This window comes from Misgurnus anguillicaudatus, chromosome 17 (genome assembly GCF_027580225.2).
Source record: "Misgurnus anguillicaudatus chromosome 17, ASM2758022v2, whole genome shotgun sequence".
Lineage (NCBI taxonomy): Eukaryota > Metazoa > Chordata > Actinopteri > Cypriniformes > Cobitidae > Misgurnus > Misgurnus anguillicaudatus.
The window spans coordinates 19,659,154-19,674,396 of NC_073353.2; the positions used below are offsets into that span (position 1 = coordinate 19,659,154).

General features: G+C 36.2%; 1 protein-coding gene across 1 annotated transcript in view; it reads right to left on the reverse strand.

The window, feature by feature from the left end:
* Positions 1-15,243, reverse strand: part of neb (nebulin) — a 62,753-nt gene continuing 47,510 nt past the window's right edge. Inside the window, exons 125-139 of the mRNA XM_073855132.1 lie at positions 14,850-14,963; positions 14,659-14,763; positions 10,995-11,099; positions 10,621-10,725; positions 9,991-10,083; positions 9,473-9,565; positions 9,035-9,127; positions 6,824-6,916; positions 6,268-6,360; positions 5,758-5,865; positions 2,962-3,148; positions 1,458-1,550; positions 1,189-1,329; positions 973-1,076; positions 1-831 (exon numbers count right to left, since the gene is read on the reverse strand). Coding sequence (XP_073711233.1) covers positions 658-831; positions 973-1,076; positions 1,189-1,329; positions 1,458-1,550; positions 2,962-3,148; positions 5,758-5,865; positions 6,268-6,360; positions 6,824-6,916; positions 9,035-9,127; positions 9,473-9,565; positions 9,991-10,083; positions 10,621-10,725; positions 10,995-11,099; positions 14,659-14,763; positions 14,850-14,963 — 1,701 coding nt within the window. The 3' untranslated portion in view covers positions 1-657. The remainder of the gene's footprint in view (positions 832-972; positions 1,077-1,188; positions 1,330-1,457; positions 1,551-2,961; positions 3,149-5,757; positions 5,866-6,267; positions 6,361-6,823; positions 6,917-9,034; positions 9,128-9,472; positions 9,566-9,990; positions 10,084-10,620; positions 10,726-10,994; positions 11,100-14,658; positions 14,764-14,849; positions 14,964-15,243) is intronic.

A 15,243-nucleotide genomic window follows, 5' to 3' on the forward strand; every position in this document is an offset into this window, starting at 1 on the left:
TTTACTGCAGAAGTGCGGTGTGCTTTATTAGCTACTGATTCAAGGTAAACATTTTCCTCTAACTCCACACCTACAGAATCAAAGAAACAAAACACACATGCAAAATAATGGCCAGCCTTCAGCAAGGGAGGGAGGAGGCTCGTTTTTAAATTTGTATGGTTTCACTTGGGAGGAATCGCTCGAGTCTCCTCAACGTTTGCAAGTTTAATATTTTTCATTTTGCTTTTCATGTGGCAAACTCAGTGCTTCTGTCTGTTCAGTTCTTAAAAACGATCGCTTAAACTTTTTCTTTGTCGCATATAAAGTGAATCATGAGCCCATCTCTTGTACAAAAGATTAAATTATGCAACTTTTCAGGCTATCCAAAGATTTTGAATGTAGTGTGATTCGCAACATACAAAAATAATGGGCTTCAGTTAGATAACTCTTTTTTTTAGACTTTGAACAAATAAGATAAATATAATTACCTGTGACTTAAATAGGTATGTATAGTTTAGTCAGTTTCACATGCCACAACCACAATAGAGTTTATGACATGGGCACAAACGAATCATACAGTAATGAAGACAAACAAAAGTGTAACATGTATACAAGTGTCTTAAGCCCAATGGCTATCAAACTCCCTACAGAGGGAGTCTGAGATGGCAGCAGTTGTATTTAAATGGCATCCACGTAGTTGGCTGGCAGCATACCAGTCTTTCCAGTACGCTGCACAGTGCCATACATCCAACCTTCATCAATGGACTGCACATTCACGATGACATCACCATCCCTAAAGGACACCTCATCGTTGTCAGTGGCAGCATAGTCGTACAGGGCACGGACGGTTTTCTGTTAAGGGCACAGTGGAGGATTTGAAACGGTCATCACTTTGTTTTAAAGCCTAATATTCTTCTACCAACTATTTAGATTTATGTAAGCAATGTGCTTGAATATTACAATTAAGAATAGCATTTCTCTGTCAAAACTTACTCCAGTGGTTGAAGGATGTGAGGGTACAGAAGAAACGGTGGTCTGCTGTGTTGCCACAGAGGAGGATCTCTGTTGAACCTCAGTAGTCTTGGTCTGCTGGTAGCCTGTATTAAATATTTAATACATTCTCTTCAATGAATAACATGAGCTGGGTTGTCACAGGCAGGGTCACATTTCATTAAAACGTAACACACATCAAATACTTTTAAATCATACCAAAAGAGGAAACCCCAAAGCCATTGCTGTAGAAAGATGTACGGTGGTCCACGTTCTCGGACAGCTCGGACTTCTCATCGCCCACCCCGCTCATTGCACTGGTGGAGCGGGAGTGCTCCTTACTGCGGCGCTGGGCTTGAACTGAACCATGCGACAAATAAACAAACACCCCTTTGAGTGACTGTCTTCAATCAAGGAAGGTTTCAGATCAAAGTACATCTGCAATAAAAAAGGACCCTAAGTGCAGTGATGACGGAGGAATGGTTTACCTGACATCATGTGAAGACTTCTGGACTGGATGTTGTCCTCAGCAGGGTCATAGTCAAAGACGGAGCCAGGGTTTGTGCGCCACACACGCAGGTCTGGAAAAAAGAAACCCATTTCAGTTAATCTACTAAGTGCTACTGGGGAAAATGTTACTTCATGTATTTTTATATGTTTTTTTAGTTATTTTCCAGAAGGGCCATGCTCATTGGAATGCATTCTTTCTACCTCCCTGGACTTTTTAAGAAACTACTGTTTTTTACAGAATGTACATATGCATTATGGACGTCTTTGATCATTGGCATCTGATACTGAACCAGTTCTTAACTTTCACCCCCAGCGGGTTTTTTTAATAAGTTTCCAGCCAACGCCAGCATTTTTATGATATTGAAAAAAGTTTAATGCCTTCCAGAAAATGTTCTTCTTTAAATATATAAACATACAATATATCTAATGAAAGAACAAACCATCTACTTTTAAACAAAGAAAAACATTTCATCCTATCTTCATTTGTTCTTTTTTATCACCTCTCAAATATCGTCGTTCTGAATCTGATCTCAAATGTTCTTTACAAAAATGCAAAGTTTTTCCTGTTTTTGTATCAGTGGATGCTTCGGTATTTAATAAGTTGGTAAGAGCACCACCTAGTGGATAATGGAAATATTTATTGCCGTAAAAGCATTTTTTCTTAATTGACAAGATTACTCGTCAATGGTGGGGAAAGAGTTAAAGGTATAGCGGAAGATTTTCTTTTTCCAGGTGGATCATAAAGACTATTGGTCATCCCAGTTGTCAATCATTCTGGTGATATGTTTACATAAGGCCTTCGTACGTGCTCGTCCCTTGGTTCGCTTTCTGCGCATTCGCACTTTCAGGTGTATATGTGTGGTGGGCTACGGTTTCAGCCATTCATTGAAGCTTGGGTTCTCACCATATTTTTTCAAAATGCCTAAGGGTCGCAAGAGAAAAAGTGTTTATGAATCGTATGACAAGAAGAGAAAGACCTCTGAAGAATGAAACAAGACCAGTCTGTTTTTGGGAGAATATTTCACACAGGTTGGGCATCCCACTAAAGCCTCAGTCGCGAAGTTTCTACTAGACAGGTAAAGTTTGGCATGCTATTTGGAGAAATCCATTTAAAATCACTGCTAGTAAAAGTTGTACGCTATGATTAGCGATGCTAGCCCTGGCACAACTCACGAACCGCGCAGACACGGTAAACATCTCAATGTATGAGCCATGCCGGCAGCAACTTGTAAACAGAGCGAAGAGAAGAACTAGGCTCATGCATGCTCTCTCGTGCACTTGTTTATAGGCGATCCCTCTCAGGAGCAGGTAGAGTGCATTTTTTTTTAAAGTGGAGGGGCGGCTCTTTTAAAAAATTTGGGAAAATCTTCTGCTATACCTTTAAAATAATTTTTTTGCTAATTTTACTGTTCTCCACCTAACTTCTTCAAACTCAAGCACACATCTTTTATCTTATGCAGGTAACAGTATGTGTAAGCTGACCAGTGGTAGTCTCCTGATCGTGTTCCTCTGCACGTCTCCTCTCCATCTCCACGACACGTCTCTGGATGCCACGGTAGCTGATGTCACTGAAAGCCTGGGTGTTCCTCTTCACACGCTCAGTTATGGGGTCAGAGATGGTGGGAGTGAAGCTGCCCTTACTCTTCTCAAAGTCCTCGTGGTATCTGACCTGGCAGGCCCAGCAGAAAGTGAAACATGAGGTAGGGTACACAAACCAGTGTAAAATAAAACGACGTAAGATGCTGTCACTAAACAATAGAACATGGATTAGATCATGGCCTTATTTTTAATGAACTGACAACCACATACACTCTTTGGGTTCTTTGAAGTAATGCAATAGTATAACTATTTTTTTCGGTTCCCCAAAGAACATCAAAGGTCAAAGGTTCTTAAAAGAACCAAATCTTTGTTATCTTTTTATACAATAGTCTGCAGAACCCCTTTTTACTATGAAGAAACAACAAAAAGGTTCTGTGGATGTCAATGGTTCTTTAAGGAATAATACATCCAGACAAATAACCTTTAAGGAGTGTAGTTTAATCAGTCACGTTCATTTCAGTCACGTTTAAACTAGTTTGGACTTTTATAAGCCATTTTTTGCATTGACGCTCAACCCTGTTACATTCTACAAAGACACCTATAGCAACTGTAACAGGGTTGACCCTCGTATCACATTAATAAAAGAAAAGGTTTATATATCAACTTACCACCCTGTTACATTTAAAGGCGGAGTCCATGATGTTTGAAAGCCAATGTTGATATTTGAAATCACCTAAACAAACACGCCCCTACACCAATAGAATCTGGACCTTCTGTTGATAGACCCGCCCCACACATACGCAACCCGGCATTTGATTTGATTTTATTGGCTATAAGTGTGTTTTGGTAGTCGGCCCGTCTCCTTTTCCTACGCGTTTTTCAAACATCGTGGACTCCGCCTTTAAAACAGAAACCTACAACAACTGTAACAGAGTTGACCCTCGTATCACATTCATGAAATTTATATTTACTAACCACCTTGTTACATTCAACACAGAAACCTATAACAACTGTAACAGGGTTGTCCGTTGATCACATTCATAAAATGTAAGGATTATATATATCAACTAACCACCCTGTTACATTCAACACAGAAACCTACAACAACTGTAACAGGGTTGACCCTCGTATCACATTTATAAAAAGAAAAGGTTTATATATCAACTTACCACCCTGTTACATTTAACACAGAAACCTACAACAACTGTAACAGGGTTGACCCTTGTATCACATTCATGAAATATATATTTACTAACCACCTTGTTACATTCAACACAGAAACCTATAACAAGTGTATCAGGGTTGTCCGTTGATCACATTCATAAAATGTAAGGATTATATATATTAACTAACCACCCTGTTACATTCAACACAGAAACCTACAACAACTGTAACAGGGTTGACCCTTGTATCACATTCATGAAACGGAAGGATTATATATATATATTTACTAACCACCCTGTTACATTCAACACAGAAACCTACAACAACTGTAACAGGGTTGACCCTCGTATCACATTTATAAAAAGAAAAGGTTTATATATCAACTTACCACCCTGTTACATTTAACACAGAAACCTACAACAACTGTAACAGGGATGACCCTTGTATCACATTCATGAAATATATATTTACTAACCACCTTGTTACATTCAACACAGAAACCTATAACAACTGTAACAGGGTTGTGCATTGATCACATTCATAAAACGGAAGGATTATATACATCAACTAACCACCCTGTTACGTTCAACACCGAAACATATAACAACTGTAACAGTGTTGACCCTTGTATCACATTCATGAAACGGAAGGATTATATATATATATATATTTACTAACCACCCTGTTACATTCAACACAAAAACCTACAACAATTGTAACAGGGTTGACCCTCGTATAACATTTATAAAAGGAAAGGTTTATATATCAACTTACCACCCTGTTACATTTAATACAGAAACCTACAACAACTGTAACAGGATCGACCCTTGTATCACATTCATGAAATATATTTACTAACCACCCTTTTACATTCAACACAGAAACCTATAACAACTGTAACAGGGTTGACCCTCGTATCACATTTATAAAAGGAAAGGTTTATATATCAACTTACCACCCTGTTACATTTAATACAGAAACCTACAACAACTGTAACAGGATCGACCCTTGTATCACATTCATGAAATATATTTACTAACCACCCTGTTACATTCAACACAGAAACCTATAACAACTGTAACAGGGTTGACCCTTGTATCACATTTATGAACGGAAAGGTTTATATATCAACTTACCACCCTGTTACATTCAACACAGAAACCTACAACAACTGTAACAGAGTTGACCCTCGTAACCAGCCTGATCTCACAAGAATTCGTACATATTTTATGAGTTGGCTAATTCGTATGAATTCATACGAAGTTAATTGTGCAAAAACGTACGATTATCACAAAAAACAATAACGAAACCTCGCCACTAAGCCCAACGTCACATGGGTCAAGGCAAACGTCCAAAAATGTAGGAATGTGGTCGTACAAATTAATATGAATTAGCTACTCCGTAAAATATGTACAAATTGCCTTGATATAGCGCTGTCATATCACTTTTATTAAAGGGAAGGTTTATATATCAACTTAGCACCCTGTTACATTCAACCCCGAAACCTATAACAACTGTAACAGGGTTGACCCTCATATCACATTCATAAAAGGGAAGGTGTATATATCAACTTACCCCAGAGATGATACGTTGAGAATCTTTGACACGTCTCAACTCAGGGGTGTCAAGCACAAAGGCGGCTTTGCCCTGGACCTGCTTACGGAAGCTGTCAGAATACAGGACCTGAACCAAAGACAGCATATCACATACTTGCATTAGACACCATATATCTTGGGTTATGCTCATAAAAGTTCCCGTGGAAGACCGGGCAAGAGGTCAAAATGTTAGACTGAACACAAACACTACATGAATCAGCTCAGTGCTGGGTGTTATTGTGATTTCAGATAAATGAATTAGAAGCTCGGCTGGATTAAGCGTTCGAGTTTACCAAGTCGTATCTATGTAGATTAGAGCATCAGGGATGATTTACAGACAGTTATATGAAATGTACCTAATTCAGCAAATGAAGGAATACAGTTAATATTATTAGGCACCTAAGTGAAATGCGGCTGTCAGTTAGAAAGGTTATGTTTACACGCGAGGCTCACACACTCAAGGACGTGAGTCCTATATAGAAGCGAGTACCGAGCTAATTTGAGCTTGGTTCCTTTTCACCCGCTCCATCTCTGGAGTGAAAACCACAGGTGTTCCCTTTGCAGATGTGTCCTTATATAAGACCTACAGTGGAGAAAACAGCAACCCCAGAGGCCAGTCAGACACATAGCACCATGACATATATACAACACAACAAACGTTTCACACAACACACTTGTAACAAGAGTTATATCCTAAAGGATTAAAAAGACAAACCTGGTGGGGAAAGAACAACAAATTTGGGATACAAAAGCTCATCTGGTGTTAGGATTATGTACTTCCATAAAAGAAGGAAACGACGTGTGCTGGATTAGGAACAGCGTTTAGACCACATGTTTAAACTCACAGCAAAGAGGGAACCTAACTAGGGTAAAATATGATGTAGTAATTTAAGCAGTATGGTTTAAGCAATTAGGTTTAAGCAACAAAAACTATTTTGATCTACCTCAGTAAGAGTTTTAATTAAATGAGTGGGATGTTAATGGGATATGAAGAGTTAATGGGAAATGGAGCCACTCTCGTGTAAACCCTATAGAGTGTCCACTACCGAGCTGATGTGCTTCTGAGTCTCTCTGACCCGCTTCACCTCGGGCAGGTCCGGAATGGCTGTGCCTTGACCCACCAAATTCTTGTATTTTATCTATCCAAGAATTCATGCCAAAAGACCAAAGAGTCACAAATCGAACACACAAGATTGGAACATCCACAGATACAAAACACAATGACAAGCAAAAATCTGTCGTTGGTGAAAAAAAACAAAACTGGTTATAACAAAAATGAAATGACAACAAAAATATCACCAGCAAAATGTGAACAATAAATTAAAAAGTTAATATGAAAAAGTTAATAAACATCGGATAACTGGGTTGGTCTCTGAATATTATATGAAAATTAAGTTCTTAATAAGAATTATACAACAGCTGGCCAAGTGAAATCATGTCTGATTTTGCCCCAAGCAAGCAGTAGTATTTTTTGGTCAGACCCTGCATCCAAGTTCGCATACTATGCATCAGTGGCGGCCGGTGACTTCTTTTTTCGAGGGCGCTCGATGCGAAGTTCATTACAATATGTATGTAGCCTGTCATGTGTGTGGTTCTTTTTTTCAAAATATGTGTTCTGCACATCAAGAGATCCTGTGTGCATCACGTGTCTTGTCAAAATAAATGCCTGCTGCAGACACGTCTAAAGGGTTTATGATAAAAGACACGCTCGCGATTGCCAGAAACTCGCATAATCTCATGCGTAAACAGAGTTTACTGTTAAGGGAGTGTCTTGCGTGTATTTTGTGAACGTGAGCATAAACAGTTTTGACAAAACACGTGATGCACATGGTTCACATAATGCAACAAACACATATTTTGAAAACACGAGCAACACACATGACACTCCGAACACTTATTTTGAATTTGCGCCCCTCGGATGACTAGTCAAGAGCCGCCACTGCTATGCATCCTAAATAGTATTTGATTAAAATTAGTTCCTAAGAATATGAAGGAATAAAATGTCCTCTAAGTAACCGAACGGTTAAGTGCACGATATGTCATTACCATGTACAGAACTCTTATTATTCATCTATGCCTAGGTAAATGGGCCAGTGACAAAAACGGTTTGGCAAGATGAAAAATTATTATTATTATTATTATTATTATTATTTTACTTGTTTTAAAAGCATGCATCAGGTTTATGAGAAATATTAAATATTTTATCTACCTAGATGGCATGTAAGCATAATCATAAAAAATAGTTTTAAAATAAAAAAAAATTAGTTATTTCTAAATGTAAATTTAAATGTGTTTTTGTAATATTCGTCCTGACATATGCTGTAAACAGCTCTGTTTTCTAAATAATATAGGTCAAATTATGTAAAATGTATGTAAAAAATCATATTACACTAAACTAGATGATTATATTTTATTACACAATTTTTATGAATATATTTATATTTTAATTTAAAAAAATACTAGTTACAACAATTGACACAGGCTGGTTACACATTTTTAACATTTTTGCAATTATCCCCCAAATATTCTTTTAAAATAAAATAAAACCAGAAATTTTGGTCCTCAAAAAAAAAGTAATCTGCAAATTTATTTTGAAATTTTATACTTTTACATTTAATTTATCCATACAGGCGCAAAAAAATAACGTCACGTCATTGACCCAAATACAGTTTTACATTTTAGGGCACCTTATTGATTCTTTCCGGAAGTCTACCGGTAGTCAAGTTTGGGCCACAAAAGCTGTTTGTTTATATTGTTACCGCTTTATAAATAGGCGAATTGGGATGCAGCATGGATATCTGGCATTTCCAGAAAACCTGGAGTGATTACAAAACACTATGAGGCATTTCACTTGCATACTCTCTTCTAGTCTGTGCATTACATCGATATTTTTGCTGGAGGGTAAAATATACAAACTGACCCGTTTTTTTTTATTTTTTAGAACTGTTGTATAAATGCAATATCAAAATCACAATTGTGCAGTTGTACTAATATGCTGGTGTTTACCTGAGGACTTCCCAGCCATATTGATATTCAGTACAACATCACTCTTGCTCAGGTGATATTGCTTAAATAATTAGAGGATTTCATCACAAGAACTACACAAGTGTTACCACCACTAATGGATTTGATGCAGTAAACTAAAGGGATGTCTAGTATTAACAAACGCTAAAGGTGTCAAAAGGTTTATTTAGATGATGGACGGACAAGGAGTAGTTTGGTTTATGTTTAGGATAGAGGTTAACACCGCAGTGTACCGTGCTAATATTTTGCTGATTGCGTTTAACCCTCTCCATCTCAGGGGTTTCTGATATAGCTGTTCCTCCTCCCAAATCCTCCTTGTATTGGATCTTGTAGAGGGAATGGTGACAAAATATTAAAAAAGAAAAAGGTATAAATGAAGTCAAATTATATTTCAATATGTAAAAATTAGTGTTTAAAATTAAACACCAAAAATCTGGTAAAAACACAAAAACAAGGATAAAATGTAGTAAGAAAAACATATCTACCAAGAAAAAAAGTGGTAGGAGTTATTTGGTTATTTGTGGCATGAGACAACTACAGTTATATAACATTTAGTTGTCTGAGTTTTTTTTTTTGAACAGCGAACTGGGGAAGGGCCAAAATGAGAATTTTAAGAATGATGAGGGATGAAGTGGTTAAAACAGATTCCTTATAGTCAAAATAAACACTACCGAGCTGATGTTCTTCTGAGTTTCCCGTACACGTTTCACTTCAGGAAGGTCGGATATAGATATGCCTTGACCTAGTGAATTCCTGTATTTAATCTAATACATATATCAGCAATTTCAGTAGATGAAAAGTGAGAAAGACAGGGCATTGACAATAGAGAAATTCAACAAAAACACAAAATGGGAATAGAAGTAAAAATATGAAAGAATGGAGTGAAAAGCTTCACTAGTCCTGGGACCAGTATTATTATGTAGATGAATAAATGTATGGATCATGTTATTGTATGTTTAATAAAATGATTGTGGTAATTTGTTTAAAAGGGTTAAAATTATAATCTGATATTAGATGATAGTCTGGTTTAAAATGAATGTTTTATTTTTGATCGAGATGAAATTTATTAGAAAATATTAAAATTTAATTAAATTTCAATTAAAATTGTAATTAAAAGGAGGCATTATTTGGGAATTTTGGGACACTTCAACGAGAAGCAGGAGAATGGGAGGGTCACACCGCAGTGTACCGTGCTTATAGCCTCCTGATTGCGTTTGACTCTCTCCATCTCAGGAGTTTCCGATATAGCTGTTCCTTGACCGAGCTCTTCCTTGTATTTGATCTTTGGAATTGTACATAAGCATAAGGAGACATAAACATGTTTTGTTTCATCTGTTGGGTGGTACATAGCTATTTTCAGCTGTTTTGTCTGGGGACACTTCAGAATAAACCCTCACAACATTAACAGACAAAACTTTTGAAAACAAAACAAAAGGACACAACAATAAACAGATTAAACATTTGAAAAAATACTGACAAACAAAACCACTTCAAACACATAGATGAAGACAGATACAAACTAGTCGCACCAGTAAATATTGTAAAATGGTTAGAGCTGCTGTTTAGAAAGGACAAGATCGACAATGTCAAACGTATTACTGTTAGTCTCTGCTAGTTTAAAATTAATGCCTACATCTAAGGCCTGTTTAGAAAATACGCTGAAAAAGAAATGCAAAGTTTGTTAAGTTGTGGTTGCAGCGTTGAAAAAAAAGAAAAAGGTAGTGTAGCCTAAAGCAAAAAAGAAAAACAAACGGAAAAAGACAAAAACGTTTGTGGTTAGAATGTAAAAAAATAAATATAGTCATTAAGCAGTAGGTACCGAGCTGAAATTCTTTGTATTTTCTCTAACACGAAGCATTTCAGGGGTGTCCTTAACTGCTGAAACTTTGCCCTTACTGTTTTTAACGTCAAGCTGGTACTGAAGCTATAAAGAAGAGAGCACAAGGGCAGTTAAAAATAAAGAGAAGAAACAGTGCAACCAAAAATCATTCACGATGATTGAACTGTGGACTTTTAAAACAAACTATAAGTAATCATTTCACATTAATCTTCCTATTCTTAATCATTTCTTTCTAGTTTCACCTTTTAACAAGACAAACATGTCATACATGAAAGACACGGACCAATGACAACAAAAAGTTTAAAAGACCACATTCAAACCTGAAACACTGGATAATTTGGAGAAACACTTACGGTGCTGAAGTTTTTCTGGTTTTCACGCACTCTCTGCATCTCAGGAGTGTCCAGGACGGGCACATAATGAGACATTGTCCTCTCAGCCTCCTCCTTGTATTTTTTCTGTTTGAGAAATACAAAGATGTGGATTTTGAGAAAGTTTGACTAAATGACTAAATGTTTGCACCTGGATTCTGGATTTTGCCAAACATTTGTGGCCGTTTATGAGTCATTAATAAACACTTGATAAAAAAACAAAGCAGAGTTTTAAAATAGACATTATAAAACGGCTCGTTTTGGTTCATCATTCTGATTGGATGAAACACGTTTTAAGCTGTGATAAAATACCCCCGTAACCCCACGGTTCAGACCGCATCAGAAGTATCACTGCCCACTGTTGCTGCGTACTGATTTATGAACCCATTTTTATTTTTCTACATTTGCACAATTATGGCGATATCCAGATAAATGTCAATAAATATTGTTGAGTCATTTCGTCAATAAAGAGAAAACGTTCTCTGGGTTGTTTTAGTCTTAAATTGATATTTCCGCTATTATCCACTAGATTCAAGTTCAAGTTCCTTTATTTTATACCCTTAGGTAAATTAGGTTTCAGTGGCAAGTTCACAGTTCCTCACACAAAAAAAAATAAAAACAACAATAAAACAACACTAAAAGGACATCATAAGAACAGTAACATAAAATAACAATGAAAAATACATCAATAGATAGCAATTAAAAAATAAATAAATAAAATAATAAACCCTTTTTACGCCTTTAATTTATTCATGTGGTTAATCACAGCTGGGACAAAGCTGTTCTTAAATCGTTTTGTTGTGCAATGTGGTACTCTATACCGTGTAAGATGGCAATCTTACACAACTTAAACACTGACGCATTCACTCGACACAACAGCGTTGTGGTGGATTTAGCGTGACGTGTAAGTTTTGATGGCTCTGAATCTGATCTCTTACAAAAGTTCTTCACAAATACGGAATTATCTCCGCTTTTAGCTGAAAATTTGAGAGGTGATAAGAGAGCAAATAAAGGTAGGATGAAACGTTTTTGTTGTTGTTGTTGTTGGAAAGCGGATGATCTGTTCTTTCATTTGATATTTTATGTTTTTTAAAAACAATAATTTTTCTGTAAGGCATTAAACTAAAACTGGGTGGCAACTTAAAAAAAAAAAAACACTAATATAATTACAACTTATTTGTGTTTCATTTTGTGAAACCCTGCTATGCATATAAAGTAACCGTTTTATAAACGCAATAAACCCTGCGAAGCAGTGGGGTTACAGTGCTTCACGTCGTGCCTAACAACGCCCCTTAGCTGTTATAAAATGCACTAGTAACCCACTGCTTCTTGGGGCTTATTGCTTTATTATAAAACGGGCGGTTCTGGTCCTTCATTCTGATTGGTTGAAATGCGTTCTAAGCTGTGATAAAATACCCTGGGTAACCCCATGGTTCAGACCGCATTACATGGCTTAAGTATCACTGCGCCACTGTTGCTACGTACTGATTTATGAAAATAAGCACCACAGTCTTTAATCATACCCAGGTAAAAAAAGTAGTATACTTTAGTGTATAAGAAATATGATTGAAGTACATGAAGTACTTCAAAACAAGTATGCTTCTACTTGTTGTGCTTTATTTCAAGAGTATTTAATATGTACTTTTTAAAAGTATACTTTTAGTGTAGGCACAAAATGTACTTAAACACAACTAAAATTTGCGCTGCAATGTCTTTTTAAAATGGCGATACAATGTAATTGTACTGTAAGGGTGCTCATGAATCTTGATTTTCAGTAGTGTATTTTATTGCACTTGAAGTTTAAAAAAGTTGTTTCATTTTATTGTATATTAACACTTGAAGTGGAGTCAAATAGATGTTAAGTTGAAGTTAATACATAATTGAATACACTTAACTATTCTTGGATTTGACGAAAATAGTAAAAATGTAGAAAATATACTTAGTACACTTTTTAAAGTATATTTTTAATATAATTACTTTTCACCTGTTTAGTTTTAATTAGGGCTGCAACTAACGGTTATTTTAATAATCGATTAATCTGTTGATTATTATTATTTTTTCCGATTAATCAATTAATCTGATAATAATAAGCATTTATTTTCAACCCCTTATTCAAAAACAGAACTAAAACCTTCAGAAAGTGCACAAACATGTTGTTCATTGAACATCTCTGAGCTGTTAAAGTAATAATAATAAAATAAAATAAAATAAAAATGGACTTAACACAAAAAACATACACATGTATGCTTTACATCTGCCAAATATATAGACTTTTTTTTTTAAATAAAGTGCACCTGAGCTGCCAGAACAATAAATAAATTATAAAAAATAAAGAACAATACAAATCAGAAGCAAAATTATCTGCCAATAGGGTAGATATAATCTCAAACAGAAACAAGATTATTTTTATTACCTCATTGGCAGATAATTTTGCTTGTTTTGAGCAAACAATCACTTAATTTTGAGGTGTGCGCATGCAAAAGCCATGGCTTTAAGACCATGGCAAATACCCTGGCAGCAGTGGACTTATGCTTGAATGAAAAATCCAGAAACAACAGGAAACACAGTGCGTGAGAGAAGACCGAGTGTGTTCAATCTGCTCTGCGTTAAACTAAACTTTTTTAATACTCAAAAATCTTTGCGTCATGCGACAACGAATCGATTATGAAATTCGTTGCCAACGCTTTCAGTAATCAATTTTTATCGATTTAATCGATTTGTTGTTGCAGCCCTAGTTTTAATTTTTCTACAATTGCACAATTAATGCCGATATCCAGATAAATGTCAATAAAGATGGTTGAGTTATTTCGTCAATTAAAGGGATAGTTAGGCCAAAAACGATATAAAACCCATGATTTACTCACCCCCAAGCTGTCCGAGTTGCATATGTCCATCGTTTTTCAGACAAACACATTTTCGGATATTTTAGAAAATATTTTAGATCTTTCTGTTGATTAAATGTAATGTTACGGGGTCTAGCAATAGTCCACGACCTTCAAGTCCAAAAAAAGTGCGTCCATCCTTCACAAATTAAATCTAAACGACTCCAGGATGATAAACAAAGGTCTTCTGAGGATAATCCGTGCGGTGTTGTTGTAGAAATATCCATATTTAAAATTTTATTAACGTAATTAACTACCTTCCGGTAGCTGCCTTGGGGGTGAGTAAATCATGGGTTTAATATCGTTTTTGGCCGAACTATCCCTTTAACAGAAAATGCTTCCCTAAGGAATTTTTACCTCAAATCCATATTTCCGCTATTATCCACTAGGGTCTTACCCAACTTAAACACTGACGCATTCACTCAACACTAAAACACTGTATACGTTTTGATCATGAGTCGGAATCTGATCTCTAACAAAAGTCCTTCAGAAAAATAGAATTATTTCAGCTTTTAGCTCAAAATTTGAGAGGTGATAAGAGAACAAAAACTGCTATGCATATGAAGTAACCGTTTTATAAAAGCAATAAGCCCTGCAAAGCAGTGGTATTACAGTGCATTTTATAACAGCTAAGGGGGTTTTACAACGCCTCTTAGCTGTTATAAAATGCACTGGTAACCCACTGCTTCTTGGGGTTTATTGCTATAATATCATTTTAGACAAAGTGGTCATATTGCCGTTTCTCAAAGAAGCAACTCTCATACCTGGCTCACAAGATTCCTGACTTGCTGAGCGTGTATGATGTCAGGGGTGTCAAGTACAGTGGTGTATGTGGATCTGTCGTGCTCCGCACTCTGCTTGTACTTGGTCTAGAAAACAAACAGTATGTACTTCAGAAACTGATGCATTGTTTAAATGTAGATATGAAGCTAGAATACGAAGGTAGTCTGTATACCTGACTGAGGATTTCAGTGGCATTCCTTGCCCTTAAGAAGTCTGGGGTGTCATTAGCCAACGCCAACATTCCTTTTCCCTTGATATCTTCCTCCAATCCTTTCTTGTACTCTCTCTGCAGGAATTAGGCAAATATTACCATACTTATATGTTTATTAGTGATAACATATTTATGCAGTGTCCCAACCAAGCATGAAAAATAAACAAATAAGCGCTAAAAATGAGGTGGTGTTATAGCACAAAATGTGCAAGATCAGGTCTGTGGAGAAAATTACAATATTAAGACAGCAGGGAGTCAATTTAGAATTGCAAAATAAAATGACATTTAGTAGGAGTCTCAGCAGGATGAAAGGACTTGCTGCCCCAAATCTGGTTAAATGGCGCATCAGTGGGAT